Source organism: Chrysemys picta, chromosome 7 (genome assembly GCF_011386835.1).
Source record: "Chrysemys picta bellii isolate R12L10 chromosome 7, ASM1138683v2, whole genome shotgun sequence".
NCBI classification, from domain to species: domain Eukaryota; kingdom Metazoa; phylum Chordata; order Testudines; family Emydidae; genus Chrysemys; species Chrysemys picta.
In genome coordinates, this window is record NC_088797.1 from 1,066,970 (window position 1) to 1,090,569 (window position 23,600).

General features: G+C 67.0%; 1 protein-coding gene and 1 long non-coding RNA gene across 6 annotated transcripts in view; both read left to right on the plus strand.

Annotated features, from left to right (window-relative positions):
• The window catches only part of LOC135972825 (uncharacterized), a 49,200-nt gene that overhangs the window by 9,978 nt on the left and 15,622 nt on the right, over nucleotides 1–23,600 (plus strand). The window lies entirely within an intron of this gene.
• LOC101948213 (laminin subunit beta-2) overlaps nucleotides 1–23,600 on the plus strand; it is a 41,484-nt gene that overhangs the window by 7,504 nt on the left and 10,380 nt on the right. For all 5 annotated transcript variants that reach the window (XM_065552781.1, XM_065552782.1, XM_065552783.1 and 2 more), the window contains exons 7-25: nucleotides 786–849; nucleotides 1,285–1,487; nucleotides 1,878–1,998; nucleotides 8,943–9,131; nucleotides 10,288–10,467; nucleotides 11,575–11,687; nucleotides 11,763–11,842; nucleotides 12,691–12,847; nucleotides 13,458–13,610; nucleotides 14,826–14,984; nucleotides 15,415–15,536; nucleotides 16,039–16,159; nucleotides 17,457–17,649; nucleotides 18,290–18,433; nucleotides 19,329–19,560; nucleotides 20,049–20,212; nucleotides 21,463–21,687; nucleotides 22,574–22,788; nucleotides 22,992–23,088. In XM_065552781.1, the coding sequence (XP_065408853.1) occupies nucleotides 786–849; nucleotides 1,285–1,487; nucleotides 1,878–1,998; nucleotides 8,943–9,131; nucleotides 10,288–10,467; nucleotides 11,575–11,687; nucleotides 11,763–11,842; nucleotides 12,691–12,847; nucleotides 13,458–13,610; nucleotides 14,826–14,984; nucleotides 15,415–15,536; nucleotides 16,039–16,159; nucleotides 17,457–17,649; nucleotides 18,290–18,433; nucleotides 19,329–19,560; nucleotides 20,049–20,212; nucleotides 21,463–21,687; nucleotides 22,574–22,788; nucleotides 22,992–23,088 (2,932 nt within the window). The remainder of the gene's footprint in view (nucleotides 1–785; nucleotides 850–1,284; nucleotides 1,488–1,877; nucleotides 1,999–8,942; nucleotides 9,132–10,287; nucleotides 10,468–11,574; nucleotides 11,688–11,762; nucleotides 11,843–12,690; nucleotides 12,848–13,457; nucleotides 13,611–14,825; nucleotides 14,985–15,414; nucleotides 15,537–16,038; nucleotides 16,160–17,456; nucleotides 17,650–18,289; nucleotides 18,434–19,328; nucleotides 19,561–20,048; nucleotides 20,213–21,462; nucleotides 21,688–22,573; nucleotides 22,789–22,991; nucleotides 23,089–23,600) is intronic.

Sequence of the window (23,600 nt, forward strand, 5' to 3'; positions counted from 1 at the left end):
CATCATATAAAAGAAAAGGTTCTTCCAACCCCAAAGGATCAGCCACATACCCAGGTCCAACGGTAACTTAGATCTTACCCACAACACACACTATAGTCAAATTCTTATTAACTAAACTAAAATTGCTTAAAAAAGAAAAGAGAGAGAGAGTTGGTTGGAAGATCAATTTACAGACAGACTTGGGTTCAATTTATTGAGGTTTATGGTCCAATGTCCATATTCAGGGTGGCTCCAGTCAGTGACTGGGGATCTCAATCCTTGTGGCTTAAGGTTTCCCCCTCTTGAAACCCAAAGCAGATCTGAGATGAAGCAGGATCGTGTCCCAGGGTTCTTATACATTTCCAGCAGCCTTTCGGCCTGAGAAAACAATAGGCTTAATTCTCCTTCTCCCAAACATCCTGGCAATTAGCACAGGGTAATTTACCCATTAAACAGTTCAGATACAGGTTACCACAACCTTCATAGAGACAATAATACTATTTCCCTCAAGTTTCTTCCTAAATGTTAATATTCCTTTTTTGATCTTTGAATTAAAACCATCGCAATAGACAAGACTTGTTTGCTTACATCACAAGCCCGGAGCAAACATCTCCCCTTCTATCTCTTAACAATGCCGGCTGCATTTCAAAGCTCTATTCATTTACCTATCTCCCTAGCCAGTCTCTACAGTTCACCCCTGGGTCAGGTCAGTCTGGGAGGTAATTAACTCTTTCTGGCCCTGTCACCTTTCAATGAGATATTATATCACACTCAGAACGTCACACTGCCCCTCACCTTTTGCCCAGGTGATTTTCAAGGTCCTGGACCCGTCCATCCCGGTGGAGGATCCATACAGCCCAGCCATCCAGGGTAGGGGCGTGAGGCGGGGGGCTCGGCCGGGAGGATGGGCTGGGATCCCTGCCCTAGAGCTTGCAGCCCTGGGGCATGGGGTCCAGAGCCGCAGGCGGCGCCGTGGGGCACGGCGTCCAGAGCTGCGGGCAGTGCCGTGGGGTGCCAGGTCCAGAGCTGCGGGCGGCGCTGTGGGGCACCGGGTTCAGAGCCACAGGTGGTGCAGGGAGATGCCCAGGGCAGGGGAGGCACAGGCAGGCCAGGGGGTCGCAGGGGCCCCGGGAGTGTTGGAGACGGGGGGATGCAGGGGTGGTCCCTGGGCACCATACACGGGGGCCAAGGAGAGTGGGAGGCATCAGGGCTAGGCGGTGCAGGGGCTGGGGGAGACTGGGGGCAGCAGGGGCTGGGAGGTTGGGGGCTGGGGTGGGGCCAGTGCTAAGCTTCCCCTGCCCCCAGATCTGCTGCGCATCACCAACCTGCGGGTGAACCTGACCCGGCTGCACACGCTGGGCGACAACCTGCTGGACTCGCGGCGGGAGATCCAGGAGAAGTATTACTACGCCCTCTACGAGCTGGTGCTGCGCGGGAGCTGCTTCTGCTACGGCCACGCCTCCGAGTGCGCGCCCGCCCCCGGCGTGCCAGCGGGCGTGGAGGGCATGGTAAGGGGGCATGGATCCACCCCACGGGGAGGGTAGTGGGGTGGGGAGGGGGCAGCAAGGGGATAGAGCCCCACCCCAAGACCTGCCACAAGGCAGCCAGGCCCAGCCCTGGGTGGCTGCTGTGCCCGTGATGCCTGGGGCAGCAGGCGGGTGGCAGGGGGTGTGGGGCGGCCCCAGGGGTCCCTGTGCCCCAGCCGTTCCTCCTGCCCCAGTGCAGATGAGACCCATTCAGGCCTGGCGGGAGGCCTGCTGTCTGCGGCAGGGCCTGCTCATGGCAGCTGAGGGCCCTGGGCCCCCCAGCGTGAGGGGCTGGGGCCAGCCTGGGCCGTGGCACCGTCTCACGTGCGCCAGGGACACCGCTGACCTGGGCCCCATCGCCGCCTCTCCCAGATTCACGGCCGCTGCATCTGCAGGCACCACACCGCTGGCCTGAACTGCGAGCGGTGCGAGGACTTCTACCAGGACCTGCCCTGGCACCCGGCCGGGGGCAGCGACCCGCACGCCTGCCGAGGTGAGAGAGCAGGCTGCCCCCCCACTGCTTCCGGGCCCCCCCCCCCGCCTGCTTCCCTGCCCCCCGCTTCCCCGTGGCTATGCCCCCTACTGCTTCCCTGCACCCCGCTTCCCCACAGCTGTGCCCCCCCACTGCTTCCCCGTGGCTCTGCCCCCCCCGCTTCCCTGCCCCCCGCTTCCCCACGGCTCTGCCCCCTACTGCTTCCCTGCCCCCCGCTTCCCCACGGCTCTGCCCCCACTGCTTCCCTGCCCCCCGCTTCCCCACAGCTGTGCCCCCCCCGCTTCCCCGCAGCTCTGCCCCCTACTGCTTCCCTGTCTCCCGCTTCGCTGCGGCTGTGACCCCCCACTGCTTCCCTGCGGCTATGCCCCACCCTCGCTTCCCCGTGGCTCTGCCCCCCCCACTTCCCTGCCCCCTGCTTCCTCATGGCTGTTCCCCCCCCGCTTCCCCGCAGCTCTGCCCCCCCCACTTCCCTGCCCCCTGCTTCCTCATGGCTGTTCCCCCCCCCCGCTTCCCCACGGCTCTGCCCCCCCCACTTCCCTGCCCCCTGGTTCCTCATGGCTGTGCTCCCCCTCTTCGCCGTGGCTCTGCCCCCCCACTGCTTCCCTGCCCCCTGCTTCCTCATGGCTGTTCCCCCCCCCGCTTCCCTACGGCTCTGCCCCCCCCACTTCCCTGCCCCCAGCTTCCTCGTGGCTATGCCCCCCCCGCTTCCCTGCCCCCCGCCTGTTTCCCCGCGGCTGTGACCCCCCTTGCTTCCCCGCGGCTCTGCCCCCGCCCCCACTTCCCCGCGGCTCTGCCCCCCACTTCTTCCCTGCCCCCCGCTTCGCCGTGGCTCTGCCCCCCCACTGCTTCCCTGCCCCCTGCTTCCTCATGGGTGTGCTCCCCCACTTCCCCGTGGCTCTGCCCCCCCCGCTTCCCTGCCCCCTGCTTCCTCATGGCTGTTCCCCCCCCCCCGCTTCCCTACGGCTCTGCCCCCCCCACTTCCCTGCCCCCAGCTTCCTCGTGGCTATGACCCCCCCCGCTTCCCTGCCCCCCGCCTGTTTCCCCGCGGCTGTGACCCCCCTTGCTTCCCCGCGGCTCTGCCCCCCCCCCACTTCCCCGCGGCTCTGCCCCCCACTTCTTCCCTGCCCCCCGCTTCGCCGTGGCTCTGCCCCCCCACTGCTTCCCTGCCCCCCGCCTGTTTCCCCACGGCTGTGACCCCCCTTGCTTCCCCGCGGCTCTGCTCCTGCCTGCTTTTGCACCTAGTGCAGCGAGTGCACTGGGGGGCAGTGCCCAGGGGGTGAATGTGCCCAGGGGCAGGGACACGGGGTGAGCTGGGGGCAGTGCCCAGGGGGTGAATGTGCCCAGGGGCAGGGACACGGGGTGAGTTGTGGGTAGGGCCCAGGGGCAGGGACACGGGGTGAGCTGGGGGCAGTGCCCAGGGGGTGAATGTGCCCAGGGGCAGGGACACGGGGTGAGCTGGGGGCAGTGCCCAGGGGGTGAATGTGCCCAGGGGCAGGGACACGGGGTGAGTTGGGGGCAGGGCCCAGGGGCAGGGACACGGGGTGAGCTGGGGGCAGTGCCCAGGGGGTGAATGTGCCCAGGGGCAGGGACACGGGGTGAGCTGGGGGCAGTGCCCAGGGGGTGAATGTGCCCAGGGGCAGGGACACGGGGTGAGTTGGGGGGAGGGCCCAGGGGCAGGGACACGGGGTGAGCTGGGGGCAGTGCCCAGGGGGTGAATGTGCCCAGGGGCAGGGACACGGGGTGTTGCGGATTGTGGGGGAGTTAGGGCCCTGCACCCCCGACTTCCTGCGATTCACCATGACTCTCAGCCAGCCAGTAAAGCAGAAGGTTTATTTGGATGACAGGAATACAGTCCAAGACAGGTCTTGCAGGCACAGACAACAGGGCCCCCCTCAGTTAGGTCCAGCTTGGGGTCCCAGGGCATGCCGGCCCACCCCCCTTGGGGGGTCAGAGCCATCTCTGCCTCCCAGCCATCTCTCCAGCCTCCTTCCAGCCTGCTTCCAGCACTCTGCCTTCAGCGACCCCCCCCACAGCCTTTGTTCAGTTTCCCGGGCCCCGGAGTCATCTGACCTCCAACCCCCTCCTGGGTTCTCATGTTACAAGCTCAGGTATGTTCCCTTGGGCCGGCTCCCATCCCCCGATGCAGACCATCCTAGTCACACTCCCCTGTCAGCATTCACAGACCACAGTGAGAACAGTCCCAGTTTGTCACATCTCTCCCCCCTTCGAGACCGAACTGAGCAGGGTCACTTTAGCCAGTGACCCGGGGAAGTTCGAACCTACCCCCGTTCCCATGGATGCCCCCGCATCCCTCCAGTTCCTTGGTGGGAGTTACACCAGGCCCCTTCCGTTCCACGCCCCCCCTTAGGTCGGGGGTGCTTGATGGCACTCACAGTTCGCATGTGGGAAGGTTTATGCGGCCTGTGCCCTTTTCCCACCCCCATACCTCTGGGGCTCCAACTGTGCTGTGGTCTTCTCCCAGCACTCCAGTCTGGAGGTCTGTGCTTTGGGCTCTCTTGGTTTAGAGCCGCCCTTTTAACCTTGGCCACCCTCTGGAAAGGATCCTTTATGCTGGGCAAGGGTCCTAAAGCTGTTTTCCCCTTGTCCCAGGCCTTCCTCCCCCTCTGACAGGGGTCACAGGATCCGCAGTACTGTCGGACAGTAACAAAGACCCCAGGCCAGTAAAAGCTCCGTAGCAGCCTCTGCTGGGTACGCCAGGTTCCCTGGTGCCCTGAGAGGGGAATGTCATGGGCCCGGCACAGCAGCTGGCGGCGATACTTCTGGGGTACCACCAGCTGCCTCCTGATCCCCCCTGACTCCATTTTCCCTGGGGGAGCCCATTCTCGGTACAGGAACCCCTTCTCCCACAGGAACCTTTTCCGGCCACCTCGTCCCATGGTCTGTACCGCATTGAGGTCGGCCAGGTCCCTTATTTTCCGCAAGGAGGGGTCTCTCTGTAGCTCGGCCTGGAACTCAGCAGCTGGGACAGGGATGGCCACCTGCTCTTTCTCGCCCGCTGGGTCCGAAGCTGCAGCCTCCCTGAGCCGCGTCCCTGGGCGTTCCCTCCCCACCAGGTTAGGGTCCTGCGCCTCAGGCAAGGCACCCCCCCCAAGGCCAGGGCGCAGGGCCCCTCGCCGGCTCTGACTGCGGGTCACAACCAGTGTCTTTTGGGGGTTGCTTGGCCAGTTCTCCAGGTCCCCCCCCATCAATACCTCAGTGGGCAAATACGGGTGTACCCCCACATCCTTGGGGCCCTCCTTGGCCCCCCACTTCAGGTGTACCCTTGCCACGGGCACTTTGACTGGTGTTCCGCCCACCCCCGTCAGGGTCAGGTAGGAGTTGGGCACCACCTGATCTGGGGCCACCACCTCGGGCCGGGCCAGCGTCACCTCTGCGCCCGTATCCCAGTATCCATTGACCTTCCTCCCATCCACCTCCAGGGGAACAAGGTACTCTCTCCGGAGGGACAGCCCCGCGCCCACCGTATAAACCAAAAACCCTGAGTCTGGGGCATCCAGCCCCGTAGAGGAGCTGGCCTGGGGCCCTTCTCTCTCTTGAGCAGTTGATAAGCTGCCAGCCCCTCTTGCGTGAGAAGCCTGCCCCTCGTCCGTCTGGGCCTCTACCAAGTTAACCCTATGCGGGTTCGGTCTGCTCAGTCTGTCCTTGAGCTTGGGGCACTGGGCCCGAACGTGGCCTCTTCGGCCGCAGTAATAGCAGCTCATGTCCTGTGGGTCCCCTCGAGCCGGTCGGTTGTCCCTGACGCTGGGCATTCCCCGTGGGAGGGGATTCCCCATATTCCCTCTTTGGGAGGTCCCAGGGTGACTCTCTCTCTGCATCGCGGCGGGCCTGTTCCTTTGGGGCTCCTCCCTGCCACCCCCTGACCGGCTCTTTACAAACTCATCAGCCAGCTGCCCGGCGTGTCGCGGGTTCTCTGGCTTTCTGTCCACCAACCACAGCCTCAGGTCGGATGGGCACCGCTCATACAGTTGCTCCAGTACCAGCAGTTTAATCAGGTCCTCCTTCGTCTGGGCCCCACCAGCCCACTTGCTGGCGTATCTTTCCATGCGGACGGCTAGTTGCAAATATGAGATCTCAGGGGTTTTATCTTGACCCCGGAACCTTTCCCGGTACATCTCAGGAGTCAGCCCAAACTCTCGTAGCAGGGCCTTTTTGAATAGTTCGTAGTCCCCTTTCTCTGCCTCTCCCAGTTGGCGGTACAATGCCACGGATTTGGGGTCCAGTAAGGGGGTAAGGACCCGGAGTCTGTCCGCGGGATCCACCCGGTGCAGCTCGCAGGCTGTCTCAAAGGCCTCCAGGAAGTCATCCATGTCCTCCCCCTCCTTGTATGGGGCCATGATGCACTTATCAAAGCTCCGTGCAGTCCTGGGTCCCCCCTCACTCACCGCAGCCGGGGGTTCGCTGCCCTTCAATCTCGCCAGTTCCAGGTCATGCTGACGCTGTCTCTCTTCATGCTGTCTCTGTCTCTCATTCTCCTCCCGTTCATGCTGTCTCTGTCTCTCTTCACGCTGATGCTGTCTCTCTTTCTCCTCCCGTTCATGCTGTCTCTGTTGTTCACGATCCTCCAGCTCTCTCAGTTTTAGCTCTTTCTCCCATTCCAGCCAATTCCGCTCCACGGATGCCGAACGTCGCCGGGAGGATCCTCTGCTGGCCGGCGAGCTTCGCCGGGGGGACCCCCTGCTGGCCGGGGGGGTCACGGCGCCTTCGGTATTTGCTGGGCTCCTCCCCACCCTTCCCCTAGGCATAGGAAGGAGGGGTCTCGGGAAGCCCTCAGCAGCCGGCTGACCACTCCCAGCTGGGACAGACCCTGGTGCCTGCGCTGCATTTGCCAGGCTGCTTCCCTGAGACACAGGGATCAGTTCATTCGCACGATCTTCCGCCTCCAGCTGGGCAATGAGCTGTTCTTTGGTGAGCCTCCCAATGCGCAGCCGCCTCTGCTTGCACAGCTCCACCAGGTCGCTCTTAAGCCGCTTGGCATACATCTTCCTGCTGGCCACTCACCGGCCTGTGTGCTCACAGCTCCCCACAGTTCCCAGGGGGACCCCTAGTGTGCCAGCCCTTCTCGAGGTCACCACCTCTCTGCCAGGGTCGAGCTGCAGACTCCTCCGCCCCTGGGACCACTCGCTGCGATCCCCCCGGGGGACCCTGTTACCGCAAAAGTCCTTCTCGCTGGTCACACACTCCCAGGGGTAATAACCGTCTCTCTCCCACTCTTCAGCGTGCCTGGTCCCCGTCAATCCCCCTTCGTTTTACTGCTCCCCAGTCACTTACTGCAGGAAGCGCCGTCCACGGGGTGCAGTAGATCCCGCCGCTGCCACCAGTTGTTGCGGATTGTGGGGGAGTTAGGGCCCTGCACCCCCGACTTCCTGCGATTCACCATGACTCTCAGCCAGCCAGTAAAGCAGAAGGTTTATTTGGATGACAGGAATACAGTCCAAGACAGGTCTTGCAGGCACAGACAACAGGGCCCCCCTCAGTTAGGTCCAGCTTGGGGTCCCAGGGCATGCCGGCCCACCCCCCTTGGGGGGTCAGAGCCATCTCTGCCTCCCAGCCATCTCTCCAGCCTCCTTCCAGCCTGCTTCCAGCACTCTGCCTTCAGCGACCCCCCCCCCCACAGCCTTTGTTCAGTTTCCCGGGCCCCGGAGTCATCTGACCTCCAACCCCCTCCTGGGTTCTCATGTTACAAGCTCAGGTATGTTCCCTTGGGCCGGCTCCCATCCCCCGATGCAGACCATCCTAGTCACACTCCCCTGTCAGCATTCACAGACCACAGTGAGAACAGTCCCAGTTTGTCACACGGGGTGAGTTGGGGGGCAGGGCCCAGGGGCAGGGACATGGGGTGAGCTGGGGGCATGCCCAGGGGGTGAATGTGCCCAGGGGCAGGGACACGGGGTGAGCTGGGGGCAGGGCCCAGGGGCAGGGACACGGGGTGAGCTGGGGGCAGTGCCCAGGGGGTGAATGTGCCCAGGGGCAGGGACACGGGGTGAGTTGGGGGGCAGGGCCCAGGGGCAGGGACACAGGGTGAGCTGGGGGCAGTGCCCAGGGGGTGAATGTGCCCAGGGGCAGGGACACGGGGTGAGTTGGGGGCAGTGCCCAGGGGGTGATGTGCCCAGGGGCAGGGACACGGGGTGAGCTGGGGGCAGTGCCCAGGGGGTGATGTGCCCAGGGGCAGGGACACGGGGTGAGTTGGGGGCAGGGCCCAGGGGCAGGGACACAGGGTGAGCTGGGGGCAGTGCCCAGGGGGTGAATGTGCCCAGGGGCAGGGACACGGGGTGAGTTGGGGGCAGTGCCCAGGGGGTGAATGTGCCCAGGGGCAGGGACACGGGGTGAGCTGGGGGCAGGGCCCAGGGGCAGGGACACGGGGTGAGTTGTGGGCAGGGCCCAGGGGCAGGGACACGGGGTGAGTTGTGGGCAGGGCCCAGGGGCAGGGACACGGGGTGAGTTGTGGGCAGGGCCCAGGGGCAGGGACACGGGGTGAGTTGGGGGGAGGGCCCAGGGGCAGGGACACGGGGTGAGCTGGGGGCAGTGCCCAGGGGGTGAATGTGCCCAGGGGCAGGGACACGGGGTGAGTTGGGGGGCAGGGCCCAGGGGCAGGGACACAGGGTGAGCTGGGGGCAGTGCCCAGGGGGTGATGTGCCCAGGGGCAGGGACACGGGGTGAGTTGGGGGGCAGGGCCCAGGGGCAGGGACACAGGGTGAGCTGGGGGCAGTGCCCAGGGGCAGGGACACGGGGTGAGCTGGGGGCAGGGCCCAGGGGCAGGGACACGGGGTGAGTTGGGGGCAGGGCCCAGGGGCAGGGACACGGGGTGAGCTGGGGGCAGTGCCCAGGGGGTGATGTGCCCAGGGGCAGGGACACAGGGTGAGCTGGGGGCAGTGCCCAGGGGGTGATGTGCCCGGGCCGTTGTTAATTGACCCATCTGTTGGCAGGGTGTAACTGTAACCAGCACTCGCGCCGGTGCCACTTCGACATGGCCGTGTACCTGGCCACGGGCAACACCAGCGGGGGCGTCTGTGACGACTGTCAGCACAACACCATGGGCCGCAGCTGCCAGCTCTGCAAACCCTTCTACTACCACAACCCGCGGGCCGACATCCGGGCCAGCACCGCCTGCGTCCGTGAGTGCCCAGCGGCCTGGCGGACGGGCCCGGGCAGCGGGGGGGGGGGTGTCGCCTCAGGGGTCCTCGGGGCTTTGCGCCCCTTCCTCTGAAGCTAGAGCTGGCACCAGTCGGGTGCCCACAGCACAGAAGGGACGTCCTCTCTCTCAGGGTCACCGGCCCATGTCCGGCCCTTGGTCTCTAGGGGCTCGCCAGGCCCCCACTAGTCATGTGCTGTCCCCGGGTCTGCTTCCAGCCCAGACGGGCCCCCTGACGCATGCCTGTGCCCCCCCGGGCACGTGGGCAGGCCAGGGCACTGCACGGCTCCTGGGCTCCCCAGGGCCCAGAGGTCGGAGCGGGCTGGGTCACCCCTGTGCGTAGTGAGACTGAGGCTGGCCGCTTCCCGGCTCTGAGACCGAGCTGCAGCCCCTGCCGCCCCCAGGAGCTCTGCCCAGCCAGGCCCCTGCTCGGAGCGTCCCCCTGTGCCGCGCAGCCGGTGCCGGGCTCCAGTCCTGGCTCTGCAGAGAGCAGCGAAGGGACAGCCAGAGCCCAGCCTGGCCAGCCCATCTTAGCCTCCTTCTGCGGCTGTCCCGTGTCTCAGTGCCAGGGGCTGCCCTGGGTCGCAGAGCCCTGTTCTCCGCGCTCGCGTGGCACCGCCCCCTCATTCTCCGTCTGCAGCCTCACGGGTGAAGTGTGGGGTCCTTGGGGTTCCCATTGTCGGTTGGGTCCCCCTAGCCCTCGCTACCCTGTGCGGCTCCCCAGACAGCTGCGTGGCCCACACCTCATGTGGCGCTCAGTGCGGCAGGGCGACGCCTGGGGAAACTGAGGCACATATCGCCCCTGTTGGTCATGGCCCCGGGATGCGGCCAGGGAGCGCATGAGCCCTTTGGCTACAGTGCTGCACGAGGGGCTCACGCCAAGCCGCAGCCCCTCTGCGGGCAGCCCCCACGCTGCACTCCCTGGCCTGGGCGTGTGCCCGGGGCTTTGGCTGTGCTGAGACACTCGGCTGCCCTCCCCATCCCACCGACTGTAGCTCCCCTGTCCTTGCCCCGCCCTGCCCGGCATGGCCGATCCTGACTGCCCTGGCAGTGCCACCTGCTTCGGTCACTGGCGTCCGGACTGGGCACAGAGCTGGCTCCTGGCATGCGACTCCTGCTCTCTTCCCCTCTGCTGGCAGCCTGTGACTGTGACCCGGTGGGCTCCCTGGATGGCGGGGTGTGCGACAGCCACACGGACGTGGCGCTGGGCATGATCGCCGGGCAGTGCCGCTGCAAGGAACACGTCCAGGGCGTGCGCTGCGACAGCTGCAAGGAGGCCTTCTACGGGCTGAGCCACACCGACCCGCAGGGCTGCCAGCGTGAGTGTGGGCACGGCCTTGGCACTGCTCTGAGTGAAGCCAGGCAGGACTCGGGGCAGCGTCTCCCCTCAGGGCCACACTCACCAGGGCCAGGAGCCTGCCTGGCTTCGGCGCTTCCTGGGTCCGACCTCGGAGCGTTCAGCCCCCTGGTCACCCCGTTCGCTCCCGGCAGCAAGTCTCTGTGGGCGGGACCCCTCAGATGCCCCTGTTGCGGATTGTGGGGGAGTTAGGGCCCTGCACCCCTCTTCCCGAGATTCACTGCGACTCTCAACCAGCCAGTAAAGCAGAAGGTTTATTTAAGGACAGGAACACAGTCTCAAGCAGAGCGTGTAGGTACGACCAGACCCCCTCAATTAGGTCCCTCTGGGAGGTTCAGGGAGCTTAGACCCCAGCTTGGGGTTCCCTGCGTTGCACCACCCAGCCCCAACCGAAACTAAACTCCCAGCCCCTCCCGCTGCTCCTCTCCTTTGTTCAGTCTCCCGGGCAGAAGGTGTTAATTCTCCCCACCCCCGTTCCTGGCTCAGGTTACAGCTCAGGTAGCTTCCTTCAAGGGAAGTCCCACATCCCCACTGCAATCCCCCCTGCAACATTCCCAGGTCAAATCTGCCCTGCTCCCTGCTCCGTCACAGCCCCCAAAGGGCCCTGCCCCCCACTCTGCCGCCAGCGTGTGACACAGGCACAGGGAGAAGACAGCTGCAGCAAAGTCCAGCTTGGGGGACCCAGGGCCTGCTTCCCCCTGGACTCCCCACGAGTCCCAGACAGGAGACCGGGGCGCTGGAGCAATGTGTACGGCGGGGGGCGGGGACGAGGGGCAGGGGGACGACTGAGCCATGGAACCAAACTACCAACCCTGGGTATGATGGAAACCCCGTCATGCCAGCGGATGCGGCAGCCCCCCCACCCCCTAGTTCCAGCTCCTATGCAGGGGTCGTGGCTCCTCGGGGCAGCCGCTGGTGGGCAGGGCCCCATGTGCTGCGTGGGACCACCCCTCGGGCACCGGGCAGGATCCGGCTGGGCATCCCCAGAGCCGGGTGTGCCAGGCCTCGCACGAGGGTGGGGTTGGGATATTCGTGGGGGCTGTGGGTCAGCTGCTGTGTCTGTGCCCAGCCTGCAGGTGTGATCCTCGGGGCATCATCGCGGGCAGCCCCCCCTGTGACCACATCAGTGGAGACTGCTACTGCAAGCGCTTTGTCAGCGGCCGGTACTGCAGCCAGTGCCTGGTGAGTGCCCCGTGCCCGGCCCCTCCCCGGCCCCCGGCGTGACCCATGCGGTGTCTGACCCGGCTCTCCCCACAGCCCGAGTTCTGGGGCCTGAGCAACGACATGGCCGGCTGCCGGCCCTGTGCCTGCGACTTCGGGGGCACCTACAGCAACAGGTAGGCAGGTGCCACGCTGGGCACGGGAACGGTACCATGGCCGGGGTGGGAGGGGGAAGTACCATGGCCGGGGGCGGGGAAGGGGGTGGTGCAATGGCTGGGGGGGGGGAGGGGGCAGTACCAGAGCTGGGGAGGAAGGGGGTGGTACCATGGCTGGGGGGGGAAGGGGGCAGTACCATGGCTGCGGGGAGCGGGCACAGTGGGCGGTACCACGGCTGGGGTGTGTGTGGAAGGGGCAGTACTATGGCTGGGGGGGGAAGGGGGCGGTACCATGGCCGGAGGGAAAGGGGGCGGTACCATGGCCGGGGTGGGGGAGGTACCACGGCTGGGGTGTGTGTGGAAGGGGCAGTACTATGGCTGGGGGGGGAAGGGGGCGGTACCACAGCTGGGGGGGAAGGGGGCGGTACCATGGCCGGGGTACCATGGCCGGGGGAGGGGGGCACTGGCAGTGCCATGACTGGGGGGAGGGGCATGAGGCAGGGGTGCCAGGTGTCAGGCACTCCCAGGCCCCGGGCTCTCTCAGCCCCGTACGGCCCCTGGGAGGACCCCCTTCAGCGCGACCCCCCTTGTCGGGGCTTAAGCCGTAGGCCCCTCCGCCTCCTGGAACCGCACCTCTGAGCCTCCAGCAGCCTGGCTTTGCCCTGGACCCCCGATCTCTAGCTGCAGCGACCCCCAGCCGGCGGGTGATAGACGGGCGAGTCGGCGGGGCCGCAGCGTAGAACTGCCGGATGGCTTGCAAAAGCTGGCCTCTCCCCCCCGCCCCCACGGCCCCTGCCCTGGACAGACACACGGACAGGGTACAGCAGGCTTCCTTAGCCCAGGACGGACAGGGCTTGTGCCGCCCCCAGGTGCTCCATGGAGGACGGGCAGTGCCCCTGCCGGCCCCACCTCATCGGGCGCCAATGTGACCAGGTGCAACCCGGCTACTTCTGTGCACCCCTGGACTACTACAGCTACGAGGCGGAGCATGCCACAGGCCACGCGCCCACCCACCCCAAGCTGCCGGTGAGTGCGGGCACCAGACGCTGGGCTACTGCAGGTCCCGGGGCTGAGGTGGGGGCAGCACACAGGATCCCGGGGCCAGGGAGGGGAGGGAGGCTGCTCATGGGTCCTGGGACCAAGGGGGGCCAGGGCGCAGGGTCCCAGGGCTGAGGGGAGCACCACGTGGGAGCCCAGGGGGGGCAGCGTGCAGGGTCCCGGGGCCGAGGGGGGGCAGTACGTCGGAGCCCGGGGGGGCAGTGTGCAGGGTCCCAGGGCTGAGGGGAGCACCACGTGGGGGCCCGGGAGGGGCAGCGTGCAGGGGCCCGGGGCCACAGGGCTCAGGACCCCTTCGAGTGCAGTTCCGTGGCTCTGGGGCACAGTCTCTGGTGCCAGGCTGGGGTCTGGGCTGGGGGTTGTGCCCCTCACTGAGCAACAGGACCCAGCACCAGCTACACTGCGCAGCCGGGCGTCAGCGTCCCTCTGGCCAGCCAGAGCCTGCCGCAGTCAGGGGGTCTCCTCGGGCTAATCCCAGTCCCCCTCGGCAACCTCCTGCCCCCTCATCAGTCCCCCCGGCGACTCCCCATCCCCCAGGGGTCCCCCGGCGGTTTGCCAGTCTGACCCTGGCCCGTTGTAGGGAGCGCTGCGCCCCGAGGCCCCCCCGGACTGCCTGGAGCATTCCAGCGGGCTCCCCAACGGGCGGAAGGGGCGTCTGCGGCGCCAGCGCAGCGTCGTGCGGCTCCTGCAGCATCAAGCCCTGCCCCGGCGCAGCCGGCAGCCCCAGCACAAGGTGAGGAGCGGGGGAAGGGGGGGTCTGAAGGAGCAAGGGGGGGATGGGGTAGAGGATTGGGGACAGGAATGGGGGGCGGTGTCACAGTCCCAGCAATTGGGGCTGCCACTGTCTTCTCAAAAACTCCCCGGATCCGGGGTCCGAGGCCAGGCGGCCAGGAGCCCCACCACCAGGCGTAGCCTGCCCAGAGAGCACCCAGGCCTTTCCCCTCCCCAGCACTGCAGCACCTAGGGGAAACTGAGGCAAGTATGGAAAGAATTCCCACGGAGGCAGAACCTGGCAGAGACCTGACCACCGCGCAGGGACAGCTCCCCCCCAGTGGACAGCGCTGACCACGGTGCCCACCTCTTGGGGAGGGGGGCTAGTGAAACGAGGGGAGAGCCCCGTGAAGCCGTGCTGTAGCTGCGCACAGTAGTGTCTGCAGTGGAGACGTAGCCGTAATCCTCCAACCACTGGGCAGCAATGCCGGCTGTAAAGGGAAACTGAGGCACACATAGGATTAATACAAAATACTACCAAAAATTCCCATTTTGTCACACATGGGAGGATAGCAGGAGTGGGGGTAGGGATGGGCTGAGGGTAGTGGGGGGCAGGGATTGGGCGAGGTGGGGGCAAGGGGCAGCGGTGGAGGGGTGGGGACAGGGATGGGCTGAGGGTAGTGGGGGGCAGGGATTGGGCGAGGTGGGGGCAAGGGGCAGTGGTGGAGGGGTGGGGACAGGGATGGGCTGAGGGTAGTGGGGGGAAAGGATGGGGCAAGGTGGAGGGGTGGGGACAGGGATGAGCTGAGGGTAGTGGGGGGCAGGGATTGGGCGAGGTGGGGGCAAGGGGCAGTGGTGGAGGGGTGGGGACAGGGATGGGCTGAGGGTAGTGGGGGGGAAAGGATGGGGCAAGGTGGAGGGGTGGGGACAGGGATGGACTGAGGGTAATGGGGGGAAAGGATGGGGCGAGGTGGGGGCAAGGGGCAGTGGTGGAGGGGTGGGGACAGGGATGGACTGAGGGTAGTGGGCGGAAAGGATGGGGTGAGGTGGAGGGGTGAGGACAGGGATGGGCTGAGGGTAATGGGGGGAAAGGATGGGGCGAGGTGGGGGCAAGGGGCAGTGGTGGAGGGGTGGGGACAGGGATGGGCTGAGGGTAGTGGGGGGAAAGGATGGGGCAAGGTGGGGCAAGGGGCAGCAGTGGAGGGGCAGGTCACTGACCCAGGTTTCTGCCCCCCAGCCCGACGTGGAAGTGGTGTCCCGGGAGCACGCGGGTCACATGATCACATGGACGGGGCCCGGCTTCGCCCGCGTGCGGGACGGGGCTGGCCTGTCCTTCCACATCGACAACATCCCCTACCCCATGGAGTACGACATCCTGATCCGCTACGAGCCCGAGGTGTGCGGGGCATGGAGGGGGGCTGGGCACCAGGCTGCCCCGGGGCAGGATGCCAACAGGGGAGGGGATGGCTGGGCTCCTGCAGGGCATGTGGGGCTGACAGGGGAGGGGACATCTAGGCACCGGGCTCCCCTGGTGTGGGGCTGATGGGGGAGGGGCTCCCCTGGTGTGTGGGGCCCAGCTCCGAGACCACCTGGCGCAGAGCCCAGGGGCCCACGTCGGGAGCAGGCTGCCCCGAGGAACGCTCCGAGGGCCCGTGCATGCTCTGGTCATCTCCCAGCCCAGGGCTCCTACCCCTGCCAGCACCTGAGCCCCCGCCTGCCCCCCACGTCATCCTTCAGCCTGCCCAGGAGCACGGGCCCGCCCCCTGGCAGTGCCCCTGCCCTCAGGGACCCAGCTGGGGGGCGCCCCCTAACCTCTCTCCCTGCAGTCCACAGAGGACTGGGAGGCCATCGTCAGCGTCAGTGCCCAGGCGTTGCCCACGAGCCCTCGCTGTGGGAATGTGCTGCCCTCGGAGCAGCGATACAAGGAGAGCCTGCCGCACACCGCGAGGTGAGAGCCCACGGGGACTCCTGGCCGGACCCAGGGCCCTGCTTTCTCCTCCGCCCGTCTGGGGACCCTCCGGCGGCGCCAGTGTCCTCGCTGCCAGGCTGCCGGGCCCATGTCCCACGCGCTGCTGCCCGGGCTAGGAGCCAGCCCTGCCAAGGGGGCACACGGCCCGGACCCCAGCCATGCCCTGCACAGCCCAGCCCAGCCCAGCCTGCCCTCTCCCCCCGGGCCCTGTCCCACCCTGGGCTGGTCTCATCCCCCCTACCGCCCCAGGCCCTGTCCCACCCTGGGCTGAGCTCACCCCGCCCCCCCCCCGGGCCCTGTCCCACCCTGGGCTGGGCTCACCTCCCCGCCCCCCAGGCCCTGTCCAACGCCGGGTGAGCTCACTTTCCCCCCCCCCCCCCCCGGGCCCTGTCCCACCCTGGGCTGGGCTCAGAGCCCCCTGTCACAGCCCCCATTGTTCGCCCCATCGGCCCACCCACACAGCTCGTCCTGCTGCCCCCAGGTACGCCCTGCTGCCCCGGCCCTTCTGCTTTGAGCCCAGTAACCAGTACGAGATCGCCATGCGGCTCCAGCGGGCGGGCGTGGCCCAGCGCCACCTGGCCGCCTTCATCCTCATCGACTCGGTAAGGGCAGGGGCTGCACAGGGGGGGCGCCAGGTCCTGGCCCCGGAGCCCCCGGGTAGCCTCTGCTGGGTGCCTGTGCTGCTTCTCCCCTCACAGCCCCCGCTTCGCCCTGGGCCAGGCATGGGCCGGCTGCCTCCTGCTGGGCAGGGAGATGTCAGGCCAGGCCTGTAGCCAGTCGCCTGGCTTCGCCGAGCAGGGGGTGTCCTTCCAGCAGCTGCTCAGTGCCCCACGGCGCTGCGAGCTGGAGCCCGTGTGCCAGGCCAGCTCCGGCTGGGACAGGAAACCTGCCGGTGCCCTGCCTGAGCTGTGGGGCACTTCCCGCCAGCGGCCACCTGCCCCGGAGTCCCCGGGCGATGCTCTGGAGCTGCTCCCTACGAAGCCGGGCAGGGCTCTGGGGAGCCTCCTCTCTCGGAGCAGACTGTCCACGGGCAAGAAGCTCTCACGGCTTCACCTTCCTGGGTCTGACCTTGGAGCATTCAGCATCTTCTGCCCCTCCGTGCGCTTCCCACAGCGAGTCCGCCCAGGCGGGGTCCTGAGGAAGCCAGAGGGTCCTGCCCCCCAACTCCGCAGTCAGACGTGACTCTTGGCCAGCCGGGAAAACAGAGGTTTATTAGATGACAGGAACACGGTCTAAAACAGAGCTTGTAGGTACAGCGGCGAATGGGACCCCTCGGCCGGGTCCATTATGGGGTTGAGAGAGCCAGAAACCCACGTCTGTCCTCACTCCTAGTCCCCAGGTAGCTCCAACTCTGAAACCCCCTCCAGCCCCTCCTTCTCCCGGCTTTGTCTCTTTCCTGGGCCAGGAGGTCACCTGATCTCTTTGTTCACCTTTAGCTATTTCCTTGCAGGGGGGGGAAGGGGCCCTGGCCATTTGTTGCCAAGGAGACAGAGTGTCAGTGATTTATGTACACTGGCCTTTCCCCGCCACCTAGAGACTTAAGAAATGCATAGGGGAAACTGAGGCACCTACACAGTATTCAGAGGAAACATTAAGAACAGTCCCACTTCATCACACACCCCTGCTTCCCCCAATGCAGCCTGTCCAGTGCCCCCCTGCTCCCCCCAGTGCAGCCTGTCCAGTGCCCCCCTGCTTCCCCCAATACAGCCTGTCCAGTGCCCCCTGCTTCCCCCAATACAGCCTGTCCAGTGCCCCCCTGCTTCCCCCAGTGCAGCCTGTCTAGCCCAGCCTAGCCTGCTCCCTGCCCCCCACATTCCTGGCCTGGCCCAGCCTGCTGCCCCCCAACCCATGCCCCACAGGCAGGGCCCCACGTTTGCGCTCATGCTTCTCCCTTCCCAGCTGGTTCTTCTGCCGCGAGTGTTGGAGCTACCGGCTTTCCATGGCCGCGACCCGGCGGCGGAGCAGCACCGCGAGGAGCTGGAGCGCTACCAGTGCCAGGAGGCGTTTCGCATGGCGACCATGCCAGCGCTGGCTGAGATGTGTGCCCGCCTGCTCTGCAGCATCTCGGCCCTGCTGCACGATGGGGCCCTGGGTGAGTGCTGGCAGGGGGAGCGGAGGGGGGGGCCGAGTGAGTGCTGGCTGGGGGGGGGGGGGGGAGAGGGGCACTGGGTGAGTGCTGGCCGGGGGGGGGGGGGGGAGAGGGGCACTGGTGAGTGCTGGCGGGGGGGGGACGTCACTGGGTGAGTGCTGGCCGGGGGGGGGGGGAGGGGCACTGGGTGAGTTCTGGCGGGGGGGGGACGTCACTGGGTGAGTGCTGGCCGGGGGAGGGGCACTGGGTGAGTGCTGGCTGGGGGAGGGGCACTGGGCATAGGCATGGGAAGTAGGGGTGCCCGGCATCGTGGCTGTTGGCCACTGCTGCCCGGGGGCTCTGCTTCTGGCCCCAGCTTTAGGGGGCGGAGAGGGGCGTGGATGGGGTAAGAGGGGTGCAGCTCAGCACCCCCACTCCAAAATCTTTTCCAGCACCACTGACGCTTGGTGGGCGCTGGGCGGGGGGTGGGCTCCCCGGGCTGGGACTCTGGGGGGCAGTGCTCGCTGGCGGGGCGGAGTGGGGCAAATGGCAGCTAATGCTCCTCCATGAGCTCCTGAGTTCTATTCCTGTGTGTGCCAAGGGGGAGGTCCCACCCCGTGCCTCAGTTTCCCCATGAGCACCACTGATCCCCCTCTCTCCCCAGCCTGCCAGTGCGACCCCCAAGGCTCTACCAGCAGTGAGTGCCAGCCGGTGGGGGGGCAGTGCCCGTGCAAACCCCACGTGATCGGCCGGCGCTGTGACCAGTGTGCGCCAGGCACCTATGGATTTGGGCCCTCCGGCTGCAGCCGTGAGTACCTGTGTGTCTGTCTGTCTGTCTGTCTGTCTGTCTGCAGTGAGCCTCACCCTGGGAGCACTGGCCATGGGTGACTGCGTGGCTCTGTCCACCCCAGGGATGTCTCCCCGTTCACCCCACCTTGTGCTCCCCTGGGGGGATGTGCCTGGCTGTGACTGCAACCCTCCCCAAGGCCGGGCATCGTGCTCTGCTGGGCTGGAGCTACCGCTGCCTTATGGGGCTGCCAAAACTGAACAACCCCCCTGCCCCGCCCCTTCCCCCCCCTGCTCACTATTACCCCTCCCCCATTGCTCCCTCTCCCACTCCCTCACTCACTTTCACTGGGCGGGGGCAGGGGATTAAGGTGCGGGGGGCGGGTGAGGGCTCTGGCTGGGGGTGGGGCCGGGGATGAGAGGTTTGGGGTGCAGGAGGGGGATGCGGGCAGGGGCAGGGGGTTGGGGTGCGGAACATGGGGAAGACAATAGGGACTCCAGCACCGAGCAGCCAAGGCCCCAGAGGGATGTGGACTCCCCTATCTCTCCGCCCAGCTGTCCCAGACCCAGACCCAGACCCAGACCCATCTCACTGGAGGATAGGAGACGGGGAAAGCCAACTGCCCAGGACTGACTGTCACAGACCCACAGGATCGGGGCGACACCCCCACCTTTGGAGGTCTCTAGGAGGAAACCCTGTGGTGTACCAGAGCCCTTCGGGGTCTTGCTCTTCCTCCAGGGAAACTGAGGCAGACAAAGGATTCATAAAAATATTGTAAACATCCCCCCATTGTCACAGTAACGCTCCAGGCATCGGCCCCGTCTGTGTGCGTCAGTCTGGGTACGTGGTGCTCTGGGCATGCTTGCTGTCCCCCTGTCTGCCCAGCTGGGTGACGCCCCACCCGCCTGTCCCACAGGCTGTGCCTGCTCCCCTGAGGGCTCGGTCTCCGAGCTCTGCGACCCCGTGAGCGGGCAGTGCCGATGCCAGCACGGGGCCATGGGGCGCCGGTGCGACCAGTGCTTGCCGGGCCAGTGGGGCTTTCCGGCCTGCCGGCCCTGCCACTGCAACGGGCACTCCGAAGAGTGCGACACCCACAACGGGGCCTGCCAGCAGTGCCGCGACGCCACCACGGGACGCCACTGTGAGAGGTGGGTGTGTGGGCCCCACGGGGCGGGGCACAGCTCTTGAGGGCTGGGTGGTGAAGATGCAATGGAGGACAGCGTGGGGGGCTGGCTGGGGGGCAGCCAGAGTGTGGGCTAGCTCGGGGGGAGGGAGGGCTGGCCGTTGAGATGAGGATCAGCGGTGGGGGGCCTGGCCATGGATATGGGGGGCAACGGTGGGGGGTAGGCCGGGGGGATAGTGGAGGGGCTGGCTGGGGGGATGGGGGGCAGCGATGGGGGGGCTGGCGAGGGGGATGGAGGGCAGAGGCGGGGGCCTGGCCAGAGGTCAGCAGCAGGGGCTGGGACTAGGGGGCAGCAGAGAGGGCTGGCGGGAGGGATGGGGGGCAGAGGCGGGGGACTGGCTGTGTGGGGGGGCTGGCCGTGGGACTCGGGGGCAGTGGGGGGGACTGGCGGGAGGGACGGGGGGCAGAGGCGGGGGAGAAGCGCGGTGGTTTCTCTCTCTGTGCTGTGGGCAGGTGCTTGGAGGGTTACTATGGCGACCCGGTGCTGGGCTCCGGGCAGCAGTGCCGGCCCTGCCCATGCCCTGGGTACCCTGGGACTCGGCATTACCATGGCAACTCCTGCCACGCCGACAAGGAGACCAATCAAATCGTCTGTCTGTGTGCCCCAGGCTATACAGGTGAGCAGTGGGGGGCGGGGTTAATGGGGTCAGGGCACTGCCCCCCCACTCTTGGGGCCCTCGGCTCCAGAAGGGCCTTTCCCTTCTGTCCCATGAAATTCTGCTCAGCCTCTGCGGGGCTCCCCCGGCACCCCAAGGACGGGCGGCTGCCGGGCAGAGCAATCAGGAGACACAAACCCGGCGAGGCCGGCCCCGCCAATGCCAGGCAGCCCAGCCTGCGCTGGGAGCTGCTGGGGGGGAAGAGAGACAGCCTGCGCTGCACCCAGAAGATTGGGGGGCCCCCAACTCTGGGGAGGGGAAAGAGATGGGCCTGGCTCCCTCCAACTGCTCTCTGGACCCAGCCCAGGGCTCCAGGGCCCATCCACCTCCTCTGGGCTGTCACACAGGGCAGGGCCTCCCCCAGCTCCCAGGGGCTGCGGGCACAGAGAGCCTCCCACCACGGCCAGCCCCACGGCCTGCCCCACTGGAATTGCAATATCTGCTGCTGCCACTAGCCCCGGCTGCGGGCTGGGTGCTGTGCCAGCCCGGCTCATGGCAGGCAGGGCGGGGGGCTCCTGCTGGCCAGCAGAGAGGTCGGGGGTGGGGCGGGGGGCTCCTGCTGGCCAGCAGAGAGGTCGGGGGTGGGGCGGGGGGCTCCTGCTGGCCGGCAGAGAGGTCGGGGGTGGGGCGGGGGGCTCCTGCTGGCCGGCAGAGAGGTCCGGGGGTGGGGCGGGGGGCTCCTGCTGGCCGGCAGAGAGGTCGGGGGTGGGGCGGGGGGCTCCTGCTGGCCGGCAGAGAGGTCGGGGGTGGGGCGGGGGGCTCCTGCTGGCCGGCAGGGAGTTCAGGGTTTACCCATTTCCTTTAAAAAAACAAAGACAGACCCCCGCCCCCCCGCTCACCTCCCAGCCCCTCCCCATGGTGATGATGGGAGAATGCAGCGGGAAGGGCTGGTGATCTGGGGCAGGCGGTTCCCGAGAGCCCTGCCGCTGGCTGTTCCCCATGCGGTGCCCACGTGCTGGCCATGGGGCCTGGGCAGCCGTCCCAGGGATGTGTGCCTGGGGTAGGTCCCAGCGCCCCATTGCGCCAGGTCCGAGGGGCTCCAGCCAAGCAGCACACTCCTGGCAGAGGGGTCGGAAGCAGGTGCATTTCTGGCTCCTGAGAGCAGGACGGGGTCCCTGAGGCTGGGGCTGGGCGCCCCCCCGGGGGCCAGGGCTGGGGCGTTTCTCCGGAGATCACCCAGCAGGCTGAGTGTCTCCTGGTGTCGCTTCCAGGCCCGCGCTGTGACCGCTGCTCCCCCGGCTACTTCGGGGCCCCAGAGCAGGAGGGCGGGGGCTGCCGGCCCTGCCAGTGCAACAACAACATCGACCCCAGCGACCCCGAGGCCTGCGACCCCCGCAGCGGGCAGTGCCTGCGCTGTCTGCACCACACAGACGGGCCCCGCTGCGCCGAATGCCGGCCTGGCTACCATGGCAATGCCCTGCAACGCAGCTGCCGACGTGAGCGGGGCTGGGGGGGACAGCCTGGCGCCAGGGGAGCAGGACCGGGGGCGTGGCCTGGCGCCGGGGGAACGGGGAGTGGGGGAGTCAGGGCCCTGCACCCCCACTTCCTGCGATTCACCAGGACTCTCAGCCAGCCAGTAACACAGAAGGTTTATTAGACGACAGGAACATGATCTAAACCAGAGGTACAGAAAACAGGACCCCTCAGTCATGTTTATCTTTCGGGGTGGGGAGCCCAGACCCTGGTTCTGAGCCCCCCTCTCTTTCCCCAGCCAGCTCCAAACTGAAACTCTCCAGCCTCTGGCCTTTGTCCCTTTCCCGGGCCAGGAGGTCACCTGATCTCTTTGTTCTCCCACACCTTCAGCTGGCACCTTGCAGGGGCAGGGCCCAGGCCATCAGGAGACAGGGTGTCGGCCATTCTCTGTGCAGACAGCATCACACCTGCCCTCTAGGGCTCTGCAACAATCACACCCCCTGCTCCCACCACCTAGATACTTAAGAAAGGCACAGGGGAAACTGAGGCACCCACACAGTAGTCAGAGAAAACATTAAGAACATTCCCACTTTGTCACAGATGGCTAGAAACCCTCTCCTAATTTCCAGCTGGAGTGGGGGTGGGGGAACTGGGGCTGGGCTGGGCCTGGCCCGGTGGGGTGGGGCCGTGGGGAGAGGCAGGGCTGGCCCTGGCATCACATCACAGGGAACGGGGCTGGGGTCCCAGGGCCTGGCACTGCGAAGGCCTGGGGGGAGAGGATCCCCTGTTCCTGAGTGTGGGAGATGGGGGCACCCGGGGGCAGTGCCCTGGGGTTGTGGGTATCTGTGGGGAGGGGGCTGAATCCTGTCCCCCCCCCCCCCGCTCCTCCAATCCTGTTGTTGTTCCCAGGCTGCACCTGTAACCATCTGGGCACGCTGCCCACCCACTGCGCCTCCGGCTCCTGCTCCTGTGACCGGCTCACGGGCAGCTGCGCCTGCCGCGGCCACGTGGTGGGCAAGAACTGCGACCAGTGCGCCCCCGGCTTCTGGAGCTTCGGGGGGGAGCGGGGCTGCGAGCCCTGCAGCTGCCACCCGGCCCACTCCCTGCAGCAGAGCTGCAACATGGTGAGTGCCCCGTGCCAGGGAGCGGGGCCTGGGTGCCGCCGGGCGTCCGGCAGGGCCTGGCGCTCGGCCCCAGGTAGGCGAGCTGGGCGCTGCACGGGCCCCTGTGCTGTGGGGCCATCGGGCTGTGCAGAGCCCAGGGAGGCCTGTGCCTGGGGGTACCCGGGCCCCCTTTGCTCCACCTAAGTGTCAGCTTTGCCCCCCAGTTCACAGGGCAGTGCCATTGCCGGCCAGGCTTCGGGGGCCGCACCTGCGCCGACTGCCAGGAGGAGCACTGGGGCGAGCCAGAGCGGGAGTGCATGGGTGAGTGTGAGCGGGGGCGGGGGTACGTGGGCAGAGACCTGGAGTGCAAATCTGGGGCAGGGGGAAAGTCTGGATTGAAATGTGGAGGGGCTGGAGGGGTGAGCTGGAGGGGAGTGGGGGGGGCAAGCCAGGAGGGGGGCACAGAGGATGGGAGGAGAGCTGGGATGGGGGATGGGGGCTAGACCAAGAAGGGGCAGGAGGAAAGCCTGGAGGGGAGATGGGGGGGAGCCTGGGGGGGTGGGGGATGAGCCGGAGGGGGGTGGGAGGCAAGCCCAGGGTGGTGGGGGCAAGTTGGAGGGGGGTGGGGGTGAGCCCAGGGAGGTGTGGCGAGTTGGAGGGGGGTGGGGGCGAGTTGGAGGGGGGTGGGGGCAAGTCCGGAGGGGTGGGGGCGAGTTGGAGGGGGGTGGGGGTGAGTCCGGAGGGGTGGGGGCAAGTTGGAGCAGGATGGTGGTGAGTCCGGGGGGATGGGGGTGAGCCTGGGGGGGGTGGGGTGCGAGCCATGGGGGGGTCCC